General features: G+C 53.2%; 1 protein-coding gene across 2 annotated transcripts in view; it reads left to right on the top strand.

Moving 5' to 3' along the window:
* The window catches only part of Oxr1 (oxidation resistance 1), a 330,122-nt gene that overhangs the window by 137,455 nt on the left and 166,717 nt on the right, over positions 1-25,950 (top strand). For both annotated transcript variants that reach the window (XM_004642244.3, XM_004642245.3), the window contains exon 3: positions 12,344-12,540. In XM_004642244.3, coding sequence (XP_004642301.2) covers positions 12,344-12,540 — 197 coding nt within the window. The remainder of the gene's footprint in view (positions 1-12,343; positions 12,541-25,950) is intronic.

Here is a 25,950-nt window from a genome sequence, read left to right as displayed (position 1 = left end):
GGGACAGGGGCCCTGTGCTCCAGCACGCTGAGGCTGTGCACGGGACGGGGGCTCTGCTCCAGCACGCTGAGGCTGTGCGTGGGACGGGGGCTCTGTGCTCCAGCACACTGTGGCTGTGCACTGTGCTCTGTGTTGACTAATGAGACACCTTTCCAGTGAGCACAGAGTTCGAGGCTGGTTCCATCTCTAGGACCAGAGAACCAGAAAGTGAGGCAAAGAGAGAGCAGGGAATATGATGGGGGCAGGGCTGCTGGTCCTCAGCCTGGTGAGTTCAGGTTGTTTGGAAGAGCACTTTTGTTCTCTCTGGGTGGAGGATGGGTAGAAGCCTCAGGAGGGCCCATGACACCCACAGCAGCCGGCAGCAGTCCGTATGGCAGGCAGGGTCCCCTCTGGGGACCATCCAATCGACCTGGCTGTCACACACACACATCTGCCTCCACCAAGGTCACTCAGGTGGGAGAAATGCTTCCCACTCTGATCTGAGGGAAGTGGACTCCACAGCGGCCTATCGCAGGACTATGGGTGTGCTCTCTCCACAGGAAGGTTGATTGCACACAGCCAGGCAGTTTACTCCAAAGCTTGGTGTGTTCTTAATTCTGATGGTGGCCCTGAAGACACATGACCTGTCCCCACCCTTAGCTGACTAAGGACATTTGAACTGCCAGGGGATAAGAAAGTGTTTAAACCCAGGACCCCCAGCATGCAGGGAGGATGGAGCCATGAGTCTGGATAATGACTGACTGACTAATGACGAAGACTGCCTCGAAATTTTCTTAGATGATACTTTTAGGTCCCAAAGCATTGTTTTCCGAAGCTGTGGTTTGGGGAAGAATCAGGGAGGCCACCCAGTGATGGCAGAGCCAGCCTCTGGGCTGGGCGTTCAAGGCCTGCACTTGGGGTGCAGGTCTGCCCTTGCTGTCTTAAATTCTTACCTTTTAACAAGAGGCTATGTAAAATTCTGGGTGCCCTGAATTATAGCAAACTCAGGGCTCAGGAAACACTATGAAAATCTGTGCATGGGAGGCGTACAGAAAAATGAGACTAACAGGTTTGAATACAGGATTTTCATAACAAGATTCATTGTGTGTGGAATTTGGAAAGCACTAGTCCAGGGACACTCTTGTCCCTGTTGGACTGCGAAGGGTGGTGGCCTTGGCTGTTCATGGGGATCCTTTATTCAACTGATGACCCACTCTCTACTGAAGATTAGACTCATCTGCCAGTTTAGTTTTTAACATGCTGGGAACAGGAAGAACATGTCAGAACTGCCATGCACAGTGTGGCTTCTACCCGCAGAAAATGGGCAGTGATTTTTTTTTATGTGTCAGTTATTTAATTAGGTTCTTAATGAGAAATTTACAGCACTAATTTATGAGGATTAAATTCCATTTGTCAAAGCTGGAATTTAAAAACAGATCACAGGTAGCCCCAGAGCTGAGGAACAGCTTTGATTTTTGCTAAAATCTGAGGAGTCCACCGCTTTCTGATTCGCCTTGCGCTGCTCTGAAATCTCTCTTTCTTGGTGTCGAAGATCTCACCCTCTTGGTGCCTGGGTTCCCTTCCGCAGCTTCTTCTTCTTGAAGTAAGCATCAGTGAGGTGTTTGGGGATTTTCACTTTGCTGATAGCAATTTTTGTACAAGTGGCAATGACAGATTTCTGGTGTGTTCTTTGTAGAGGAACACGATTAAGGCTAAGAGGCCCGGTCATAAGTAGCAAGCCGCTGGCTGATGGCTTCAGGAGGACCACTCTCTTGCCTCTGTGACGCCCGGTGAGGATGAGCAAGATGGTGCCGGGATGATGCTAGCTCGAAGTTCCTTCACATGCTGACTGAAGAGTTTCTTGCCGTGGCTCAAGAGCTTTCGGGACACATCTTCAGTAGGGTAGTATCTGGGCATTTTTCAAAGCTTAACCACCTGGGTACCTCCATTCTTGTCACCACCAACTGGTTTTGTGATTATAAGAACCTTCTTCTTCTCAACCTTCGATGTAGCAGCTGTGTACTTTCTCTTGCACAAAGCCTTTCTGGAATACATAGCAGATGGGAGTATCTACCAATTCCTCCAACCAGGACAGGATTGCGGCTGCAGTGGGACTGCCCCTTCTTGGACATTTTTGCTTTTACCTTACCCTTTTACCAGTGCTGCTGGCGGCAGCCTTCTTGGTGTCAGGTGTCTTCTCTTTAGATTGCTTGTAGACTGGAAGTCGGTAATTTAGTTCTCTTTCCTATCTTGCAAGATTTCAGGTGATAGGGGCCAGGAAGATAGCTCAGTAGAATAAGTGCTTACCTGCAAGTGCAAGGGCCTGAGTTCAATCCCCAGTTTGGCAAAAAAAACTACATTAGCCAACTTTTTGGCCTAGCCTTCCAAGGTCATTAAGACTCAGGACATATGAGAACTTGTACTGTTACATCATGTAACTCGGTAGTGTCCCAAATTTTCTGATCAAGAAGATTATGGGGCCAAAGAGGAAAGTGATCAATGATGTAGAGTGTGCCTAAGGAGACACATGGAGAGAAAACATTCTCTCAGGCTTTCACAGAGAGCACATTGGCCAAGCAATGGCCGTGACTCATCTACATGGCTGACACTGACAAAAGTTCTACAATCTGAGGTACAGGATCTCAGGATAAATCCTGAGGGGATTTCACTGACCTTATCAGACCCAAAAGCCACAACTCTTGTTGCATAGGTCCTGCTTTACCTTGGTCTTTACCATCCAGCAGAAAAGTATAAAAACGAAATATAAGAAGTAAAGCCATGGTGTTATGTTGAGCAGTAGGGGACTCACGTCAACAATTTCTGACATTGCCAGTCAAGTGGAAGACCCAATACTATTATGGACTACTGGACTCTTAAAATATTTTGCTGAGTTTACACATCTATAATATTCAAATAACGGAACTTAACAAAAAAGGGGATACAGATGAATGTCCATTTTGTATCTGTGTATTCAAAGTGGTTAGGATAGATATATAGTTACATTCTCTAACGAATAGAGGGATTTGTTCTGATGGTGTTTGTAAATAGGATATCATGTCCGCATCTTGTACAGCAAATGTATGCAATGTGTTAATTATTGAAACTGTCCTATTAATTTGATTTGAAACTGTCGCATTGCTATTTGTTTCTCAATAAAATTATGAGAAAAGAAAAAAAGGTTTCAGGTGAAGAAACTGAGAAGCCAGACACTAAAGTGAAGAAATCTGAAGGCAGTGATTTCTGGAGAGAGATGCAGGACTATGTGACTGTGCAGGAGGAAGGACGGAAGAAGAAGGGCAAAATCTACAGGGCCCTGCACCCTGGACGTCCCTGGGGTGGGTGCCACGAGGGGAAGCCTCACTCGCTGCTGGACATGGACAGAGCGGTCCACTCAGGCAGGGTGCGGTCAGCGGTAGCTCCTCAAGGACAAACACTTCGGCCCTAGGGAGGGCGGGCGTAGACTTCGGTCTCCTGGGCTCCTGGGAGCAGGCAGGATGCAGCGCAAAGGCGCAGGCCAGGAGCGGGTGGTGAGGGCGGCCAGCCCAGGACCTGGGACCTGGAAGATGCGAAGCAGCCAGCAACCCAGAGAGCCTCCCAGACGGCGGGTCCTGCCAAGCAAAGGCCACATGGCGAGAACTGGAAGGACGCAGATGCTCGAGGGTCGGCAGGAGCGGCGGTGAGGCACAGGCCATGGAAGCCCACCAGCCGCTGGGGAGGCCGCCTGGGTGCGTCGGGCTTGAAGCGCTCCTGTAGCTTCTGCGAGCTGGGCAGGAGTAGGGGCAATGTCCGAGGGGAGACCACGGAGGCTTCAGCCTAGGAAGGGCAGCAGACACAGACTGGGAGCCCTGGGCGTCCGGCAAGCACGCCAGGGCAGTGGGAGCGCTGTGGCCAGGGCTCAGCCGCAGAGCCGCCCTCCAGCCGCACTGCGCGGGTGGCCTTGTCATTCCTGGACAGGGAGGACGCGGGAAGCCGAGGGCAGCAGCGGAGCCGGAGCTCACAGAGGGCCGGGAAGCTTACAGTGCGCCGGGCGGAACCGCCGCCGCTGCCAGTGGCTGCATCTTTAGGTTTGCAGTTCTGGGAAGAATTGGGGCCGGAGGTGTAAGTGTGGGGCCTTCCGCATGTAAAAATTTAGTCCCAAGGGAATGAGGAGACTATCTAAGGAGCCAGGAAACAGCGGAGGGGGAGGCCACTTGCTTGGACCTTGGAGTTTCAAAAGGTGGGGCGTTGCACAGGAAAAGAGACCCTTGTTAGGATGCAAAAGAAGAAAGTGCGAGGATGGTGCGTCGTGACTCTAAGCTGGTAGAAAGTTTAACGACAGAGGGTGGTTTAGGAGAAGGAAGCTGAGTACTGAGATGTTCCCAGTGTGTCCCACACTCCGTACTTTCCACAGGGGATGTTAATTACCCTCCCGAACCTGCGGAGGTCTGTGCCGTTGGAGATCAGTGAATGAGACGAACCTACAGAGTCAGTTCCTTGCCCAGGTCGCAGAGCAGCTGACATTAGAAGCAGGCTCTCCTGGGCACCTGCCGCGCAGGCGTGTGAGCCCCAGAGGCACCTTCTTGTGGAAACCTCAGGAGCTGACTTGTGCCCCTGGCCTGCCCTGTGATGTTAGAGGCCCTCACGGTGAGGAGGTACAGTCCTGCGCTGGGACTGGACCATGGCCTGGGGGACTCCAGTTTTGGGGGTCACTGCAGAGGGTCCCAGGGCAGGTGGGCAGGGAGGGTGGGGTGGCCACCAGGGCAGAAGGAGGTAGGAGAAGCTTTCAGGGGCAGGGCGAGACTCCTTGGTATACTTCCTCCTTTGTGCTACAAGGTACTCTGATGGCTCCTCTCTGGTATGACTTTAGAGAGGTCTCTTTCTGCCCTCCCTTTGTCCTTGGTCACCACAGCCTCCTGTGGCTTCTCCCCTGCAGGCCCAAGTGCCCAGAATCCACTGCCCAGCCCTGCCCTGAGGGCAGCCACCTGCAGACTTCTCCAGCGCCAGCTTGTGACTGGGTACCCACCTTGGCTGGCTCAGGACTTCCAGAAGATTCCAGACCCCTGGAGAAGATGCAGCTGGGCCCTGAGGATGCAGGGAGGGCCCGGCTATGCCCAGTGTTCTCTGTGATCAGAGAAAAGTAAAAGTACCCAGACTCAGGAGGGAGAGTAAGTCATGCCTGTAATGCTGCTGTTGGGAGCAGGAGTGTTCTCCTTAAAGGCCGAATGATGCTTATTGAAGAAAGGCTGAAGCCAGCTTTGTCGTGCTGTGGGTACAGAGAGCCCTCCTGGGTGAAGTCCCAGTGATTCAATAAGAAAGGGAAACGCATTAGCTAGCGGGTCTCACAGAAGTGGGGTACAGGAGGGGCCGCACATAGTACCCAGTGGGGCCAGTGATTGCAGACTTTTGTGCAACAAGTCATGTAGTCTCATATTTAGAAACCACAGAATGTCAGATGTTACCTTCCAATATGTAGAGTGACATAAGTATGTTTTACGTTTGTCGTGAAGATGGTTTAGTATAGAGGGCCCTACACTAGTGGGTCAGTGAGGTCTTTATATCCAGGTGCTCAATTAACAAATGAATAAGCAACCTGTATTTCTCTAAATCTTTTTTCCCCCTATTTCTTGTCTTTACTTCAGTAAACTGAAATGAGCAGTGGTTAGGCCACATTGTCATTTTAACCGTAAACCGCTGGGCTTCGCCTGAACTTACTGCCTGCAGAAGTTATCATGATTAACTTTGGAGTCACCTTCAGTTGTATGCAGGAAAAGCTACCTTTTAATCAGGTGGTCCTTTAGTGTGGGGCAAGAAGTTCCTAACAGGCTGCTAAAAATAGGTTGCTCTAACCGGCCTCATGCAGAGAAGCCCAAAGCCTTAAGTCTGCTGCTCTCTGCTTCCTTCTTCCTAAAATGAAGAAACAGAGTCATGAAGTCAATTTGGCAGAGGCCTGTTAGAAATCATCTCACCAAAAGTAATGAAATTAAATTTCAGCTCTGAGAGTTACTGAAGAAGACTGTTTAACATTTATAAGAATTTGACTTCAAACCCTGATCTTTGGATTTACATAATGTGTTTCTACTTTCTAGCTTTTCCAGTTGAAAGACTTTGAAGTTCTGAGGCAAAACTGAAATAAATTGGATATTTATATAATTTTAGAGGAATGCTTCCAACATAATGACATGGCCAAACAACATGGAAGGGGAAGCTCACAATAAAACTACTGGGAAGAATTTAGTACTTTGAAACTTTATAGTAGAACTAGGGTGTCCAAAATTCTTCATGATAGTTCTGAGAACTTCTAGCACATATTTCTAGTGCATACAATTTAGGTGCCTTGTCCTTAGGTTGCTGAAACCCTTCCATCTGGGGAACTGAACCTAGATCTTTAGTCTAGTGATACAGGGAATGAAACTCCCAACCCGAAGGATACCTAGGATGTTCTCTAAAACTGAAAAATGAACTTTAGGAACAATGCAGGTTAAGAGCAGAATATCTACTGGAGGAAACAAAGCTTCTGTCTGAGAGAGGACAGAAGGGGGAACTGGGTGGGTTGCCAAAGAATCTGTCTTTTCTAGGGATTGTTATAGAGCAAAACCATAGGGTGAGGTATGTCTAAGGTAGAAATGGAAACTCCCACATGAGGGGGGACAGAACTATGGCCCACCAATAAAATTAACTACTCAGATAAAACATTAAATCAGGATCAAATGGGGAAGCGAGTCACATAGCAAGTGGACATGAATACAGAGACAGGGTTCTTCCTGTAGGGGATTGGATTGGTGACTCTTCCTCACTTTTTCAAGGTGATTGATACCTACTTAGAATTTTGGTCCCTAATATCCATCCCTTGGCAGGCATGTGGCTGCATTTGTTTAATCTTTTGTTGTGAGAGCTGTCCTATAGCAGGTGTGCCTGTCTCTCCCACAGTTGCAAGGCAGCTTGTCATCCACACTGGCTCCTTGGGGGCCCAGCCCAGTCTGACTGCCTGCAGTATTTCTATCTAACTCAGCTGCCCACAGCACCAGGGCCCCTGACCCTTCGACTTCATGGCCCACCTCGGAAGGTTTTACATAAGGATGTCAATTTGTCAAATGGGTTGTGTTGAGCGAAGAACAGCTGAGGTGTTTCTGAGTTTATGGTAGGTTAGTGATGGCGATAATGTGCTTCCTCCTCTCCCTGAGCTGCAGCAGAGGCTGGGCAGGACGAGCTGCCGTGTAGATGCAGCAGTCGCTCAAGTCTCCTGCCCCCAGAATGCCCAGCCTGGGTCTTTCAGTCCATGCTCGCGGTTTGTACATGGATGGGCTGCACTTCCACTTTATTTCTTGTGCTTTTCATCATGGCGCAGTCTTCCACCATGTTCACTCAGTGCCTTCCGCCAGCAGGTTCGCTGTGGGCCCAGGAACAAGGAGTGGGGGAGCAGGGCAGGATCTCCACGAGTGTAGCAATCAGTCCATCAGGCCCAATCAGATGGGCCTTCCAGGAGCAATCCTCTCTCTTGTGCTTGGCTTTGCGGCGATGAGGGGCACGTGAGCCCATGGTGAGCGCAAGGATTTGGTGTCCTTCCCATCAGAGGTCAAGGTCAGGTGCAAACCCTTTACCTTCTGCAGAAGCTGACATAGATTGGAATTCAAGTTTCAGTATGGATAGCATCATGTTAGGTAGAATTGCAGTGGGTCCGTGTATCCCTCCATGCAGTTCTTATTATTTGTACTGATCTTGGCTTTCCAAGTTGAACTCAGCTGCATTTGAAAAGAAAGTTTCTGGGTTTTGCTAGAATCCATCGCAAAGCATCCCCAGGCATCACTGTAACCGTGATTCCACACTTGGATGTCCTGTCCTCTGAATTTCCTAGGTGTCAGGAAGCATGGATGGCTCAGCACGGACCTGGGCTTCGAAGCGCAGCTTAGCGTGAGAGCACGCCAGTGCTTCTGCGGCACCAGCCTCTGCGATACCCGTTTGTCTTCCCAAGGACACTGGTCTGAGAACCTTTGCATTGGTTTGGAATTGTAAAAGAAATGGGTATTAGTCCAGATTCTACATTTGTGAGTTTGCATCAGCCATGCTAGCGGGGATGTGAAGGACATTGTGGCCACTGCGTCACAGAGTGGGACGGCCCCATGAGCTCTCCACCTGCAGGAATGCATTCTTGTCTCGGTGCACAGTTGCCAATCTGTCATTTGTACTGCAGCTGAACTTCTAAATTGGTTTTTTTCCTGCTGATGTGGAGTTTGTTTTGAGCTGATTTTCACTCAGATGTGACAGGACAGGAGAGGTAACAAGAGCCCTCAATTCTGCACTGGGGGAGTGTTCAGGCACTTGCTCCCAGGGTCCTTGCTGACGGGCTTGAGATGCACAGCAGCTCTGCCACCAACTTGGGAAACCTGCGTGCTCAGCAGCTTTGTGGCCCTGAATGGCATCCCTGCAGGAGCTGTCTCAGAAGCAGGCAACAGCGGCTGCGCAGCACATACATGAGCAGGCCTCAGACCAGCTCCACGCTGCAGGGTCACAGACTGGACCCTTGGTTCCCAGCCTTGGGGGCAGGTGTCCACACGTGTCTGTGCACACGCCCATGCACACGTCTGTGCACACATTGCTGCACATGCACATGGCAGATGAACAGGCACAGTGTGGATTTACACAGGTAGTGCTGTGGACGGTGTGGGATTTTAACCCCTGCTTTCACAGGGAGGAGCACAGCTTTCTTCCTAAATCCCAAGCGAAGGACAAAGCCTGCATTGTTCAAATCCTTGCCTGTACCACCTGGCCTGCACAGGTAAGGGTGGAAACACACCTCCATCCCTCACCCAGGAGCCAGGCCTGTGGGTCATAATCCTGGCAGGTTTCTGCTCCCTTTCTTTCTCCCATCTTGCTGCCTACAGACCAGACAACTAGGGACGCATGGCCAGGGCTCGTGTAGTCCATGTGTGACACAGCACAGGCACAGCTTAGATCTTTGTACCCCAGAGGCCATGAGGTCGGCGGCTTTTCAGGCTTGCTCTTCTCTGAAGTAAAACTATAAGGAAACATTTGTTACCTGCCAGGTATCCTTCTGAGTGTTGCCCAAACACCAGATCCCCTGTTGTTACCTGTGCTGACAGTCCTGGTGCTCCCTGAGCAGATTGTAGGAGGAGAGGGAAAGCTGCGCACACTGAAAGCCCTTCAAGCCCTTCTGGGTCCGTTGCTCGGACACATGGCCTGCCAAAGCTCTGGGGTGTGGTCAGGAGGGGGCCCCACTCCCAGCAGCCTCTGGCCACCTGTTCTCTGGTTACCTCCCCTCCCCTAGATCGCAGTCCAGCTTGGCCCTGCAGACAGATGCCGCAGTCATCAAGGCGGGGACAGGAACCCGAGTAGGACATGCATGCTACCTGGCCACATAGGGTCAAGGCATGGGCACCCCATGAGCGTCAGGAGCTGAACTAGCATCCAAGAAACTGAGGGGTGCCCAAGGTGGGAGGAAGGGATGGGACTGGCGGAGGCAGCAAGAGGAGCAGGGTTGGGACCCAGGACAGGACCAGCGGGCTCAGCCTGCATGCTCCCCTGCAGCTGCCTCTGAAAGTGCAAAGCAGGGTCCAACACCAAAGCAGGGACTCTCCGAGCCTGCCGAGGGTCTTTGTCTCTGCAGTGTTTCGTTTATTCTCCGAGGGCATCTTGTCTCACGCACACCTACATATCCCATTATCCTGCATTTACGATTGTTTGGCACGTTTAATTAAGCACATTGTTTAAGACTTAGAAAGACTTCCCCTTTCGTGGAATTTGGGTGTGGAAGGTAGCACATAGCGGGCTTCTGTGTCAGCCACGCGGTGGCCATGAGAGCCTCCAGGGAGCTGCTCAGTTGCCTGCAGCTCTGCTCCCTGGGAGCGCAGCGTGGAGCCTGGTTGTCAGGAGTCAGACCCTCCCAGCCAGGCCTGAGCCTCAGCACACACTGCAGCCTCAGTGAGGTTGGGGAGAGAGGAGAGGGCGCAGGTGAGGGCCTGTCCTGCCTCCCGTGGCCTCTGCAGCCCAATCTCGTATGCTCTGCTCCCTCATGCAGCTGTAGAAAGGGCTGTTGGACTCGGGCACCTCAAGTGGAGCGGGTCTCTACCAGTACCCTGTCCCATATATCACAGCAACCCTGCCCTGCGTGCTGTGTCCCTCTGTGCTGCTGGGCCCTCCCTGAGAACTGAGGCTCAGCTCTGCTGGTTTCCTGCCTGTTTTGTTCCTATGTATCCTCGATGTCCCCAGAACTCCCTGAGTGGCCGCCCAAGGTTGAGGGACAGAGCCTGGATGCCACAGGATGGGGAGAGAGCCTGGTCAGCTTCACTGTACTCGGGAGCCCTGGGGGCTGCTGCCCCAGCTCCACTCCGCTTGCTCTGCAGCCCGCCCCGGACCTGGCTGCTCCCCAGGCCTCTGCTCTGCTCTCGGGGTGCCGGCCATTCGGTGTCCACTCAGGGCCCACGGTGTGTGAGGGGACTTAGGCAGTGTCCAGCCTCCCGGGAAACGTTGGCTGAGGAGTGACATAGACCCAGAAAAGTGAAATGGCGCAGAATGACACTGTTGCACCAAGTGCGTCCTGCTCCCCTACACCCAGATCAGAAAGCAGAAAGTGACCAGAGCCCCAAGAAGGTCGCCATGTCGCCATCAAGAACTCCAGGGGCCAGTGGCTCACCTGCCGCTGTGTTCCCTGCAGATCCGAGGTGCGCAGGTGCAGATGGCCAGCAGCGTCCTCTTCATGCCGGCCACTTGGGCTCAAGGTGCTTTTTATGGCACTAGCCACGCTGCTGCAGCTTGTGGTGGCGCTTCCTTTCCAGGGTTGTATACTCCTCCGCCCTGCTCTCAGAGACACCAGGAGCTCTCTACCCTGCCGTGCTAGACATCGTTGAAGTCTTTTGTGAGAAGGGGAGACATGGGCTCCGGGCTGCAGGGGGTGCATGTGTCCCCGCGCCTTGCCCCATGCAGGGCCTCCAGCTGTGCCTGTGCCCGGTGTCCCTGTCGGCTGTGAGGTCACCTAGCTGTCCCTTGCACTTCTAGTTGGTGGCCCAGTGAGAGCCTGTGAATGCAATCCACAGCAGTCTGTGCAGTGAGCTGCTGCTTTGCCTGCTATGTGGTGGCATGGAGCAGGCGTCCTCGTGCACGTGACAGTCCGAAGGTAGAGGCAGAGAGGCCCTCTGCTAGGCCCCAGAGGCTGCAGGGCTGCACAGTGGAAATGCCGAGGGTGGGCAGCTGCAATGCTGTAGTGTGTGCGGCGCGCCTAAGGGCGACTCCTGCTGCCTGGCCTTTCTTCTGCAGCCCCCAAGGGCGCCAGCAGCACTGGAAAGCTGGTGTGCGGTGCGCATCTATGCTTCCAGGGCTGGGGAGGCTGAGGCAGGAAGATCGCAGGTTCCCGTTCAGCCCAGGCAGTTTAGTGACTTAGTAAGGGTCCTGGGTTCACTCTCAAAGACCACACGCACGCACGCACACACACACACACACACACACACACACTCTTAGGGTCAGCTTCCACCTGGAAGTACTGAGGCGCAGAAGGACGCAGGGCTCAGTGTGCAACGGTACTCGCTGTGTGGCTGCACCTGTTGGAGTCAGCTCCCGCCATGGGTGATTCGGACACCTGGGAGCGCAAGCTTCAGTGTGCAGAGGCCAGGGCAGCTTCTGCGTCCCTGTCATCTTCTTGCAGAACGGGAACAGAGAGCAGCCAGGCCTACGGCTGCATGGGGACACCGTGGGGATCCCGGGATTCTGGGAGCCAGGATGCGGCATAGAGGAAGCTGAGCACACCTCAGCCCCCGCTGAAACTCATGCCGTTACCTTTCTGAATTGTTGCTATTTACCGTTAACTGACACCATCCTGTATTCTCAAAAATATTCCATTTAGAACTGAACACAAAAATCAAGTGTGTTATCTGATAGGACTTTTTAGGTTGCTAGAAAATAAAATCCTTCACTTATTGTATCTCGATACATTGTCTGCACCGCCTGTTTATCTTTGCAGGATGGTATATCAAACGCTGCGTCCCTTTTCTACCGAAGCTTTCCCCCTAATGGGTAAGGTGCACGGTGATGCTGGGCTCACTAGGCCACCATTTTAATGAGAACTTTCTGAGTGATTGGACAACACAATATTTTTCCAACTGGTTTCCAAAAGCTATCTTTCTGTGAAACAGTCTCACTCCGTAGCCCGGGCTGGCCCCAAGTCATGGCACCCCTCCTGGCGCAGCCTCCCAAGTGCTAGGGTTACAGAAGTACATCACCACCACCTGGCTCCAAAAGAGTGAAGCGTTCATGGTAACGCATGGAGTACAGGCGAATAATTGCTGAGTAGGCCTGGCTCCGTGGCTGGGCCAGCGTGAACTCTGTTGCAGGAGTGGCCACAGCATCCGAGTCACAGCCCTATGTTCTTTGTGTGCAGGCTGAAGAAAAAGTCGCAGTCAGTGGACATGACAGCTCCAGGGTTCGGGCCGGTGGCCGGGGCTGGGAAGGCAGTACCCCAGGCAGGCAAGGCCGTGGCACCCAAGACCCCCACCATCGAGGAGGAGCAGCACAACGCAGCCAACGCCCAGCAGCCGCCACCACGCAGGAGTGGGCTGCAGAGGTTCTACACCATCGGTGAGTGTGCCGGCACGCGCGTCCACGTGGGCCCAGGCGAGTGTGAGTGGGCAGCCGGACGCTAGCGGGCAGAGAGCTGAGTGGCGAGGCCGGGCTCCAGGAGGCCTCCAAGGACCTCGTCCTCCCTGCCCTGTGGTTTCGGTCGGGTCCTGTCCCTCTGGGCTCTGTCTGCTCCCACACTGTCTGTAATGACGATAATGGTGACACGGCTGAGTCTGAGCTGCAGAGAGCAGGCGTCCTGCTGTTGGGGACGCCATCCGTGCTGGCTCAGTGGCTGCCCGGGCTCAGGGCTCTGTGCCTGACCCCAGATGCTGGGGCGCCCTGTGGTCTCCAAACCTGGAGCCCTGTGGGTTGGCTGCTGCACACGGGGGCTCACAGCATTCCTTGTGTTTGTCCAGCACACTTGGGATGGTGCTTTCCTGCAACAGTCTCTGGCGAGTTAGATCTGCGTGCGAAGTCAGTGACGAGCAGACAGGGCAGAGGACAAGGACGGAGGAGATGAGCTCCATGGCGCAAGGATGGCCACTTGGCCTTCCTGGCCTCACTTTGGAGGGATTTTATCACATGCTGAAGTCTTTATGGAGTATGGGACATGCCTATAATCCCAGAACCCAGGGAGGCTGAGGCAGGAGGACTGCAAGTTTAAGTCTGCCCTGGGCAACTTAGTGACTTAGTAAGACCCTGCCTTAAAACAAAACTACAAAGGGCTAGGGATGGGGCTAGTGCAAAGGTCCTGGGGACCATCACAAGATTAAAATAAAGTGAGAGTTAAAGTAGAGACCAGCCTAATGGCTGGCCAGCGCCAGGGAGATGCTCTCTTTGGTGCCCGCCAGTGCCTTGGTGAGGTGCTTGTCCTAAGGCAGCTCAGTGCTTTCCTCAGACATCTTAGCCGCCAAGCAGAAGTGACAGTCTGGAGACCTGGCATCTAGGTCTGATCCACAAGGTGGACTCGGGCCTCTGTCGTGCTCTGCCACCCTGGGCAGAGCCACCCTCCCGGCCCATGTTGTCCAGCATGGCCCTGTCACTCCTGTCACCTCGCTGTTCACCAGCCTCCTCTTTCCCTGCAGTGTCCTACCGTCTGAGCACAGCCCTTGTCACGCTGTGAGGGTCGTAGGATGGGTGTCCATTCCCCGCTGTCCCTGCTTCCAGTGACAGCTCCATCCTGGGGTCTGGCCTGGGCATACCACAGAGCTCACTTCGCCACTTGTCAGGAGCTGGATCCCCCTGCCCCGCACACATGCCTGCACCCTGCTGCTGCCCTGACCTCTTAGCTGGCGAGGAGGCAGCCACTTGCCCTCAGGCTCAGGCTGCATACTCAGGCAAGGAGGGAGGGAGGGACCCCGGCCAGCTTGGTCCCAGAGCAGGTGCTGCCCAGAAGCGAGGTCCAGGTGCTTGGGATTCAAGGTGGCACCGTGGTTTGAAGGTGCGTGACCAGGACCAATGTAGCCAAGAGAGGCACTGGAGCTCTTGCTTCCCGTGTTGGGGCAGCCCCAGCACTAGCACAGGCCTGAGGCCACTCCTCTCAAGGCTAAGATGTGGACAGCCGCACCATGGAAAGCTCGTTTCTCAGGGTGAGTCCACATGTGTCTCTGCATGAAAGTGTTGCTAGCAAAAACCACCAAGTGCCAACATCTCCGTGTGCCAGTGGCTTCCTGCCAGGGCCAGGTGCCCTCGCCCAGGCGCCCTCGCCCAGGCGCCCTCGGCCAGGCGCCCTCGGCCAGGCAGCACCCACAGTTGGGAGCAACTGTTTCCACAGGTTGGAAGCAGGTAGGAGCTGAGGAGGACCCTAGATGCCAGACCAGAGGGGAATCCAAGTCCCCTGGGGGCGGCCCGGAGCCCTGCGGCCAAGTGCAGCAGTAGCAGCCAAGTTGTTTTTTTGTTGTGTTTAAACCTAAAGCAATAGTTCTAGGATCTAATGAATTGCCAAATAAGGTAAAGAACTAAAAAAACCCTTTGAGTGGCTAAATATCGCTTAGTGGCTAGTGAGCCACTGCAGTAGCTTCTCTAGAAGGTTCTTGTGGATTTCCCAGTTGGGGGAGGGATCTATTTCCTGGGGAAGGAGTCTTGGCAACTGCCCTGTGACCACCTTGCATGGAACAAGCTCCGTACTAACTACCCCTAACGGTAACAGCAGCGAGTTAGGCCTACCGCGGCAGCAAGATGCACAGCTGAAGCTCCTTGTGCCTTATAGGAGTAGCCAGCCTTAGAATAAACGTGACAGACTCCTGTTGATTTGGGGTGGGCAGGAAAAGCGCTCGCTCTGCGGTGTGAGACGCTGAGTCTCGCTCCATGAGCCGGCTGCATCTCGCTCCATGAGCCAGCTGCCCGTGCTGCCGCGTGCAGTGTTCTGCGGGCCTCAGCATGCTGTCTCGGCTATGCAAGAATCAGCGGCCCCAGCCCCGGCTCTTTCTCTCTGGTTAGCAGCACCTACTCAGCTGCTCAGGCTTCTGCGTGCCACGTCCTGGTCCACTGCTCAGAGGTCCACGAGGTCCACGAGGTGCTCCTGATATTTGGTGCGGTGGCAGACGTGTGCTGGCTCATTGTACCGCGCCTGTGCTGGGCTGTGCTGCGGCGTCTTCTGCTCAGACGCCTCCTGCTCCTGCCCTTCCTAAAGCTCTCTCCCAGATTCTGTTTCGCTTGTCTGATGAGAAGCCCCCTCCTGCAGGACTCTCCTGCCAACATGATTCTGTCTTTTCATGTTCCACATACGGGGGGCATGCAGGTGTCTTTCTGAGTCTGGCTGAACTCCCCTAACGCAAAGACCTCCTGTTCCATTCATTTTCCTGCAAATGACACAACCTTGTTCTCTGGTTGAAAAACTCTCCACTGTGTGTGCAAAACCATTTTCTCACCCATGCACCTGTGGGCAGGGAAGCGATGCCCACCCTGGTCCCAGCTACCCTGGGTATGCCCAGAGGGCAGGGTGCCTGCTTTGGCTTCTTTGTGAGCTCCTCTGTGCCACGTGCTGGCTCTTGCTCAGGTTCGTGCCCCAACCTCCCCGCAGGACTGAGTGCCTGGTCCTAGCTAGTGTCCTCCCTGCTGATCTCCTCCCGTGCTGGCCTCTTCCCCTCCTGGCCTCCCCACCAGCTGGCCTCCTCACCTGCTGGCCTCCTCCCCTCCTGGCCTCCTCACCTGCTGGCCTCCTCCCCTCCTGGCCATCCCACCTGCTGGCCTCCCCACCAGCTGGCCTCCCCACCTGCTGGCCTCCCCACCTGCTGGCCTCTCTACCAGTTGGCCTCCCCACCAGCTGGCCTCCTCACCTGCCGGCCTCCTCCCCTCCTGGCCTCCTCACCTACTGGCCTCCTCCCCTCCTGGCCATCCCACCTGCTGGCCTCCCCACCAGCTGGCCTCCCCACCTGCTGGCCTCCCCACCTGCTGGCCTCTCTACCAGTTGGCCTCCCCACCAGCTGGCCTCTCCACCAGCTGGCCTCCCCACCTGCTGGCCTCCTCACCTGCTGACCTCCATCCCTGCTGGCTTCCTCCCCTACTGGCCTCCTTACTTGCTGGCCTTCTCCCCTGCTGGCCTCCCCACCAGCTGGCCTCCCCACTTGCTGGCCTCCCCACCTGCTGGCCTCTGCACCTGCTGACCTACCCACCTGCTGGCCTCCCCACCAGCTGGCCTCCCAACCTGCTGGCCTCCCCACCAGCTGACCTCCCCACCTGCTGACCTCCCAACCTTCTGCCCTCTCCCTTGCTGTGCATCCTGTGGCCTCCCCACCTTCACACTGGAAGTTCTGGGTCAAACCCTTCTCATCCCCACCTCTGACTCCTACTTCCAGGCCCTGCAGGATGCCCGGTCTTTTGGACTCCATGTCTGTCATAGAGTAGGGGCTGGGTGGGTCCAGCACAGTTGCAGCCCGGATGAGGAGGTGTAGTACCACAGGGTGGGAGTGGCAGAGACGCCTGGACCTCAGAACACACAGCAGCCCCTAACGGGCGTGCACACATGCAGCCTGGCCCACATACTCTATCTGCCCCCTTACCATCCACCCTCTCATTTCTGTTCTGTCTCTGTTCATTCTTAAAGGGAATCTCAGCTCACTAAATCTCATAGCCAATTAATGATTTGTGTCCTGCCGCTTGAGAAACCACCGGACTAGGTGTGGAGTCCTTTGAATCCATAAAGTTCCATTACTTTAAAGATTGGGTTGTTAATCTGAATCAGAATCATAAGAACATTGCCTCAGGGTCCCAGTGTGGTGTCCTGCTGCCCTCATCCCAGGGGTGCAGGTAAGGGATCCAGAACAGATTGCAAATCAGGCTGGGAGGTAGTGGGAAAGCTGGAAATGAATGGTCCATCCTTTGGGAGCGTGCACCAGGCTGTGTGACATCTGGCTCTCCCCGGAGACCCTGCACAGTTCCGGAGTCCCTGCTGCCGGAGTCGCTGCGGGTGCCCTGGTGTCCTGTCGAGTGCCTGGCTGATGTCTGCAGAGCTTTGCCTTCACGAGCCCTCGCTTTCCAAGCCCCTCTCACGGGTGCTCCCCTGTCCTCTCCCAGAAGTGGCCTCAGCCAAGCGCCTCCTCCGGGGAGACTCCACCTGCCTCAGTCACTCGCCGCTTTCTCAGTCCTTTCCAGCTCTATGCAGGCGAAGAAGGCTGGGCATGGTGGGACATTTTGTGACTCAAACTTTTCCATATCATAAAATGAGAGCATTTACTTAGAAGTCCACTTGCTTAGTAATTCACTAAACATAAATTATTGAATAAAGTATTAATAAATTGCCGCAGGCTGACCAGACACTAGGCCTTGGCCAAAGGGCTGCTTGACCAGGCAACAAGATCACGCTCACTGCCAGGCACAAGTACCTGAGCGAGGCGGACACTCGGACCCATGTCACATGGACACACAGACCCACTCAGGGTTCTCGTCAGGGTTCAGCATTGCCGAGGAAAGATGCACTTTTAAAGAAAAGTGAAGCAGGTCAAAGGGGAATGGCAATAGAGTGACTGTTCCCGTGTTTCTAAATCTTAGAGCATTGCTGAAAACCTTCTAGCGGATGAATTATCTCAGTTCTGAGAAATCAATTAAGCTGCTTTCAATTATAAACATTGGACACATTGATAAAATTTGACAAAGCATTGTTTTTTGCCTTCCTCCGAAAAGAATTCACTTATGAAAAGACTAATGGGCTTGATATTTGCAGCACAAAGCTCTGCAGGATGCCAGGAACTGCATGGCCCTCTTATCCCCTGCTTTGGTTTCTGCGAGAAGTGCCCAGATGGTCTTTTCTGTTTGCACCCGGGAAGGACAAGGTGGACTACATGGGAATGCAGGAGAGAGCAATTAAGTATCAGGGAGAACCGAGCAACTTCCGCACGTTACTGAGAGGTTTGCTTGTGGGCGGGCTGCTGCCCATTTCGGAAGCGTCCGGCATCCACCTGCGGGGGATGGGTCAGAGCACCTTCGTGTCCTGAGGCCCTGTGTGTTCCCGTGGAGGACAGAGCTGGTGTGGTCCTGCATTCTGTGGGCATCCATGGAGCCACCCCTGTGATGACAGCACAGTGGCTCAGTGGGGAGGACCTGGCCTGCCCAGTGTCCAGACTGCTACTCCCACCCGGCCCAAGCTGTGTCCTTTCTTATGGAGAGAAGTTGCACCGTGCTTGCTGCAAGGGTGACTGCGCCTGCCCTGCAGTGACCGCTGTGAAAGACACGGTGCCCCAGTGTCCTCACTGGCTGTGACCGGGTGCTGTCGCTCTTTAAGCACATAGCGTGAGGGGGAGCAGTCCCTTCCACCCGGCCGCTTCCCCCCACACAACAGCCCTGGCCCCTCCTGCCCAGCTGGGCACGGTGCTTCCTCCAGAGGGCCTGCCCGAACTCCCTCAGCCCTGGCTGGGCTGCCACAGGTCATCAAGAAGTCTCTGCAAGCCTGAGCAGCAGCGATGACGAAACCCCTCTGAAGGTGATGCACAGTTGTGGCATATGGAGGACACTTCCTATGGCTACTGTCGTGTCCTGTGGATCCACATCCTCGAGAGGAGGCCTGGCCAGTGGGCCCTGGCGGACGCGCACCCTCTGCACACGTCTTCAGTCAAGTTGTCGCCTCAACACGAAAGGAGGCCGAGGCCACTGACAGGCATCTCGCTGCGTGTTTTCCCAGTGTGAGGCGGTCAAGCAGAACCATGCAAATAACTCGCGATTATCATGAGCTGGGCTTAGGTAGAAGTGGCCACCCTTCCCTTCCCTTCTCCCTCTTCCCTCCTTGCCTCCTTCCTGTGTGTCTCTCCTTCTTTCCTATCTTCCTCTTCTTTCCCTCCTTCCCTCCCGGCTTCCTGGTGTTAAAAGGAAAGGTGCGCTTTACAGTGGTGGCGTAGTGCATGGTATGGCTGGCAGGTTCTTTCCTGACAGTTGCTCCCTTTAAACCTCCTTAAGGATCCCCTGCCGGGTATTGGTCCCCGGAAATATCCTTTTGGAATTTTACTCATGTGTGTGAAGTTGTAAAATCTCCAAGCCGATGATCTCGTCTCTTGCCTGCTTCAGGACAGAGCAGCTCCGACACTCCAAGTTCAGGGAAGCCCTGCACAGTGCGGACGGCCCCGCACTCGCGGCCAGCAGCTACCCCGCAGAAGCGGGCTGCGTGGTGAGGGCCTCCCAGAAATTCTACTTCTGTGAATAACAAGAACTTGAGAAATGAAATAACTTTCCCTAAGTATTCTTGTGACCCGGGAAACGGAAAAGTTATCAGGTCAGAACAAAGCAAAGTGGTGAATGTGAGGAAGCCCTGGAGCAGTCCCACTGTCGCGTGAGGTGGCGGGAAACAGCAACAACTGCGCTGGGAACTGCCAGGAGAAAGCAAGACGTACCGTGATCTGCTTTTTAATTGCAGTACCCCAGACATAGGAAATTTCTATGTTATTACCTAATTTGTATGCTTCCCATTTTAAAGCCATGCTTCTTAGTTATAAGAATAAAAAAGACCAACTCTACATTGAAAATACTGTAGCAGGGTTGTTTTTTTGTTTGTTTGTTTGTTTTGTTTTGTTTTGTTTTTTTAAGGAAAGGATTTACATGGCTGTAAATGACACACCCTGCAGCAGGGAGCAGTCCCTGCCGACCTGCAGCCTTCCTCCAGGCAGAGGACTCGCACGCGCAGGACAGTGGGATTGCTCCAGGCCTTCCTTAGGTCCATGACTTTGCTTTGTTCTGACAGTGATAACTTTTCCATTTCCCCACCAGAATACTTAGGGAAAGTTATTTCATTTCTCAAGTTCTTGTTATTCACAGAAGGGAGAGTCCATTAAAGGGACCTTGGACTTCTACAATTTTAAAGAACGGTACCTATGTAAAAGTGCTCGCTGTGCAACTGCTATGAAGGTGGTGGGATTTGAAGATATTTAGAGTCCCCCCTCAATTTTTCAGGCATTCGTGGCATAAGCAGCACTTAGGGTCAGCATGTGTTGATAAGCGTGAAGGAGTCCTGTCTCCACGGTGCATGCGTTGGTGAGCGGTATTTGATTGAATTCTTACTTTATAGCTTTTAAAATTTATAAATCTACTTTAAACTTTGAGGTCAAGGAAAATCCATAGCAAAAACTCCTTTTAACTGTAGAATAAATATGAAAGCTTTATTTCTTTCAAGGGAAATCATATATTTTTAAGCATTTATGCAATGCTAAATAAGTTTTACTAAGCAGCAGGAAATACACTCAGAAGGAGGAGAAGGGTGCCCGCTCAGGCCCCTGTAGATGAGCAGCGTGCATAACGCGCAGTATAATCTTGCCAACTCTGATTTTGTAGAGCTAGCACTGTGGTTTGTACGTTTGCTTTATTCATTTTTGCCCTAATTCTTCAATTGTTCTCTGTCAGAAGTAATCAAGCTAAAATCAAGAAACACAGCTCAATTGTAGCTGTGCTAAACGGATTAAGAAATGCCAATAACCTGGAGGTTCCTTTTCCCTGGGCCAACTGTGTTTAAATTGCAGCATAATAGCCTTATAACTTATTAAAAACAACTTGTATCTGTCAAATGATTTGATGATTTCTGAAGTGACTAATTAAGCTTATGCTGATTGGCGATGTTCATGCTTGCAACACAATTACGATCCTGTTTGAAACGTGCTAACTCCCGTCAGCTAAGTCTCTCAGTTCTGGTGCCACCCAGACTTGGCCTTTCCTCCCACCAGGACTTCTCAGAATTTCCGTTGTTTGACATTTTGTTTAGGGAGAAAATGACAAATTATTATCAGTAAGAATAGACTATTTTATTCTCCACATAAAGACAGAATTAATGGCAAATATAAGCAGTGAAATAATACGTCTAATTTCTCCAGGATTAAACATTTTAAGGATACAAATTTAAAGAGTTGCCGAGATCTTGACTACATTCACAATCAAAACGATTGGCGTTTCCTCGCTTTAAGAAACTCGCTTTTGGTCCCCCTTGGTCTGAAGGTGTTTCTTCACAGCCTGCGGGCTTCAGCTCCTCCGTGGATCTCAGACCAGGTTCACTTAGTGTGAACACAGCCCGGTGTTGCTTAGGAGAGTGGAAAGGAGAGTACAGGTCAGCTGGGATGGGAGGAGCAGCTCCGACTGCCCTTGCATCAGAGGCTGAGACACCAGCGCCACTGCTGTAGATGTCGCCGCAGACGACCAGGAGATCCCAGTGCCCATTTGTAGCAAATTCACTGGAAGCTCAGTGTGTCTCCCCTGACAAGTCAGCTCCTCGTAAGCAACTCGGTCTTGACTAATTCAGGCTTTGTGGTCATCTGGAAAACCACAAGGGTAAAGCTTTTGTGCTAGGACAATCTGGAGATTTATACATGGAAACAGTTCCAAGCCCAGAAAATAATAGGCTCATCGAATCAGCTTAGCAAGCAGCTTTTGAACAGGTACAAACACAAACGAAGAGACATGAATGTGCTCTTTTGAACTTGTACTAGCCGGTAGTGAGTCCACACGGTGTTACTGTGAGCATCTGACAACCATAACGCGGAATGCCATGAACTGTTGTCGCAGTCAATTCCACAGGTTGGCGCTTCTCGGGAAGGAGCTCACACTGCCCATGCTCAGTGCTGGTAGCTCAGCATCCTGCTCGCTCTGTTCTCCGTGGCCAAATGTTTGCGAGCCTATTCCATAAACTTAAGCTTCTTCGGCCTTCTATGCTGGGCGACATCAGGTGGAACGGGTCTGCAGGAGAAACGAAGCTGTGAGGATGACTGGCATATTCCGGACGGGTCTGAGAGTGCGTGGGGAGGTGGGGAGCGGTGTGGGGCTGGGTTTGCAGCACATGGTTGGGAAGCAGGGCTATGCACATTGGAGTCGCAGCTGCCGGGTGGGTTTGTCTGAGTCTTTTTACCTTTTTTGAAATTTTAAATTCCATATATTTTCAACCAATGCATAAAACATGAAGCCTTGTGCCTCGTGACAGTACTGTGTGTGGAACGTGAGAGGACCCTCACAGGAATGGTTGGAATGGTAACTGGGGGCCATCCCCAAGGGCAGGGGTCTCGGTTTGCCCGGGTCTGTGCTCAGAGGTCTCCAGGTGGCTTTGTTGCTTCTGGCCCATGCATGTGGATTGAAAGACCATCACTCCCCTGCTGTGCTAGAGGAGGCGGGGTGACCTCTGAGATGTAGAGAGGCAGCCCCCAGAGAGCTGAGCCCTTGACTGGGATTTTTGGGTATCTTGTGAACCAGTTCCAGAGACCCTTCTTGCCCTTGGGTGGCTGGGGCCTCATGGTCCTCTCTAAGCGTCACTTCAGGGCTCCAGCTGCAGCAGTCACACTGACTCAGGAGCGGCGGGGCTGCGTACTCTTCAGAGGCACAGAGCATTTGCTCCTGCTGTAAATAATTTCCACAACTGCAGACCCTGAGGACGTGGAGAAGCAGGTGCAGGGTGGTGCAGGGCTGGGCCAGACCAAAAGGTGCAAAAGGGAAGGGAGAGAGCCGGTGAATGCCCTCTGCGCGCTCTGTTGTAGGGCCATGCTCCACCTGTGTGTCGCTGTCCAGCCCACAACTCGCGGTGCAGTTGCACGGATGCTTACTTGTTAATTTTTTAAAAATTGTTGCATGTCCGCCATCTTCCACTGCCAGGACTTAGAGAAGAGGCTCGAAGGACAGGGGAGGCCAGAGTGCAGGCTCGCAGACTGTGCTGCACTTCGGGGCTTGATCTTGGCCTTGGGAGCCACCGGAAGGGCTTTAGTGAGGCAGTGTCTTACTCTCCTGGCATTATGGAGACGTGGACGTGGAGTGGGGCACACATGGCTACGTGCTAGTCCACCGTGGGTGGGGGAGATAAGCTGAAGGGGTGTCCATGGTGTCATTCAAGGTCATCGGCTCTGGAGCAGCTCAAGCCCAGGCTTGGATTCTGGCAGTGCTGTGTTTACAGCCAGAGAATGAAGGGTCTGCCCTGTGCTGCTCAGGTTTGTCAAGATGTTCCTGTGACACAGTGTGTCCAAACTGCTGATCAGGACCCACAGCACCCTAGATAAATCTGAAAAGCAAAGGATCTGAAATGATGAAAAGCCCTAAGTGCCCACACCAGCGAGAGGCTATGCTAAGGGCTGATCCCAGGGAGATGCAGGCATGAATCCGTAAGCCTGGTGGCCACCTAGCATCGGGGAGGGAGCGATTCTCCAGGCAGTGAGGTGATTTCCGGCTCTAAGTATTATAAACAATGGCAGCTAGCAGATTTCAATTAAAACGATGTCTCTTTCATAAACAAAAGGAGAATCACTATCACATAAACAAGCCAGAGAAAGACACATGTAATAAACTAATACAGAAGCTGTGGCCTTTCTGTCGCAGCAGGGCCTGCGTGCTGGCCCTGGCTGCCGTCCCTGCTCTGTGCAGCATCTCTCACCGCCATTCAATGACCCTTCCTTTTCTGGGACCCCATCCAGTCCATGCTTTTCTTAGTGGCCTTCCCCCCCCCGAGTTCTTCTTCTAGTCCTTGGCATTCCATGAGAGCTGGGGTCTCACTTGCCCTGAGCCTTCATGGAATTCCATAACGGAAGATGAGGCATGCTGGCCTGAGGAACCAGAGGGCAACCAGCTGGGTGGACAGCGGAGCTTCCACCAACCTTGCTCATTTGCAGCCCTGCTAGCCACTTCAGAAGATAGACCTGTGTGGTCCCAGTGACCACACATGCCGCCGAGGGTACAGAACGGCCTGGCCACCCAGTCTGCAGGGTGCACTGTCTGCAAAAGCTGCAGGGTGTTTATCCGATGAATACAAGGTGAAGCAGTGACCGCCCCTTTGGGCCTTGGCTCCTCTGGCCATGAGGCAGGAGCCAAGTTTCCTAGAGTAACGAAGTCTGTCAGGACAGATGGACACGCTGATGCCATGCTGGAAACCTCTGGGTGTGAAAGGCAATTTTTTTCTGACTCAGGGCAAAGCCGGCACATCTGAAAATGCTGTCCTGCGGGGATCTGTACCTGTTAGTGCATGGACCACACTCGGGCCTGTTCATCCCAGAGCCATGTCCCAGCGTAAGACCAGGAAGCCGGCATCATCTCATACACAGAGCACACCCAGCCTCCCTAGTGTAAGAAACATTGTCTTAAAGGAGCAGCCGATAAAACGGCTGTCTTAAGACGGAATCACTTGCATCAGGTTAGCGGCGTCCGAGCGCCACTGGTCCAGGCCCTTGCAGTGATGGTGCAGCGCAGTGCAGTCTACGGCAGGCGAAGTAAGCCTGGGCACAAGCGCTACGCAGTAGTCCACCCGCTATTTTAGCTCTGTTGGGTGCCAGTTATGCGGGTCGTGTGTGTGTTTTCAGCCAGTGCATGGGCACACAAGGATTTTTGTAAGTACTTGAAAAGGTACTATACGCAAATCTCTTAGTACTGAATTTGACAAGTACATACTTAAAATAGCTGCATTTTATTCAAAAAGGAGAATGAGAGTGAAGACACTAATAGTTAATCAATAATAAGTCATCTTGATGTAGGGGAGATGCATTATTAATGAGCTGTTACTATTATTCTGTCCAGAAGGCTGGCGGGCCTCCAGGTTCTGGCCCAACGAGAACTTGGGGCCCCAACTGCTGCCCTCTGGCTGCCCTTCCCTGCCCCAGAGACAACTGAGAAAGGCAGTGTCCACCATAGCTAGAGGCCTCCATCCAGGGGCCTCTGAGTTAGGAATCAGCGTGTTCGTATGGGCTGGGCCGTGGCCCTCGCCCACTCTGGACACAGGGACAAAGCTCTGGCCGCCACAGGAGCGCATCTTCCCTGGTTAAGGTCCCAGAATAGTCACAGGCCTTGGAAAGCGAGTGTGCCGGTGTGGGAGCAGCTTCCCGGGAAGGCGAGGCAGTCGCTTCAGAGACAGCTCTGCAGGGCTCTCCTGAGCCAACTCATCATCCTTGCGCCGGGGCCAGTTTTCTTTGCTCAGAAATCCTGACCATGACGCACTATGAAGCTTACCCTCCTGGTTTCCTAACAGTCAGGATCCTTATCACGAAGCTACACTGATGGAGAAGGTGAGGTCCTCAGTTGCCTCACCTAAAAGAGTAAAAGTATCCTTAGAAAATCCACCTGAGCCAACCTCCTTACAGCAATGAAAAAAGCAGGAAACGCTTCCCTAGTGACACACATCAGGCATCCATGCCGCTGAATGATTCTGGACATGCAAGCCGCTCTCCTGCCAGTGCATGCGTGCTTGTGCCTGCTTGCGTGCGTGTGTGCGTGCGTGCATGCGTGTGTGTGTGTATATGTGTGCTCCCAGGTCAACAGCCAGGCCGTAGGCTTGCTCCCTTGCTGACATCGGCACGGCTGACACCTCAGTCACGGCCACACACAGAAGGATAACCTTTAAGATATGTTTGTATATTTAAAAACATAAAACTTGCTTATAATAGTTATGCATAGACTTCATGCTTGTGAAACACTTAGAAGTGGCACATACGTAGGGGTAAATAAATAAAAGTGAATAAAGTAAATACATTAATTAACACTAACACAGAATTGGTGTGATGCTGGGCCTGGATGTGTCAGTCATCTTGCAGTTGCTGGGATGAAATTCGGCCAACTCAAGCCAAAGGAGAGCAGATTTACTCGGATCATGGCTCAAAAGTTCCAGTGCGTGCTCAGCTGCCCCAAGGCTGGAGTATCTTGGTGGAAGGGTCTGTGGAGGTCAGGTGCACACTTCAGGGCGGCCTGCGAGCAGTGAGGACTCCCCACCCCCGCCCCCAAGCCTGCAGTGGCCTGCTTCCCGCGGAGCCCCACTTCCCTGCAGAACCCCGCCTCCCACAGAGCCCCACCTCTTCGCGGAACCCCGCCTCCCACAGAGCCCCACCTCCCCGCGGAACCCCGCCTCCCATAGAGCCCCGCCTCCCCGCGGAGCCACGCCTCCCACAGAGCCCCACCTCCCCACGGAACCACGCCTCCCGCAGAGCCACGCCTCCTCGTGGAACCCCGCCTCCCATAGAGCCTCGCCTCCCCGCGGAACCCCGCCTCCCATAGAGCCCCGCCTCCCCG

Source organism: Octodon degus, unplaced genomic scaffold (genome assembly GCF_000260255.1).
Source record: "Octodon degus isolate 3935 unplaced genomic scaffold, OctDeg1.0 scaffold00148, whole genome shotgun sequence".
NCBI classification, from domain to species: Eukaryota; Metazoa; Chordata; class Mammalia; order Rodentia; family Octodontidae; genus Octodon; species Octodon degus.
This window is presented reverse-complemented; position numbering and strand designations above follow the sequence as displayed.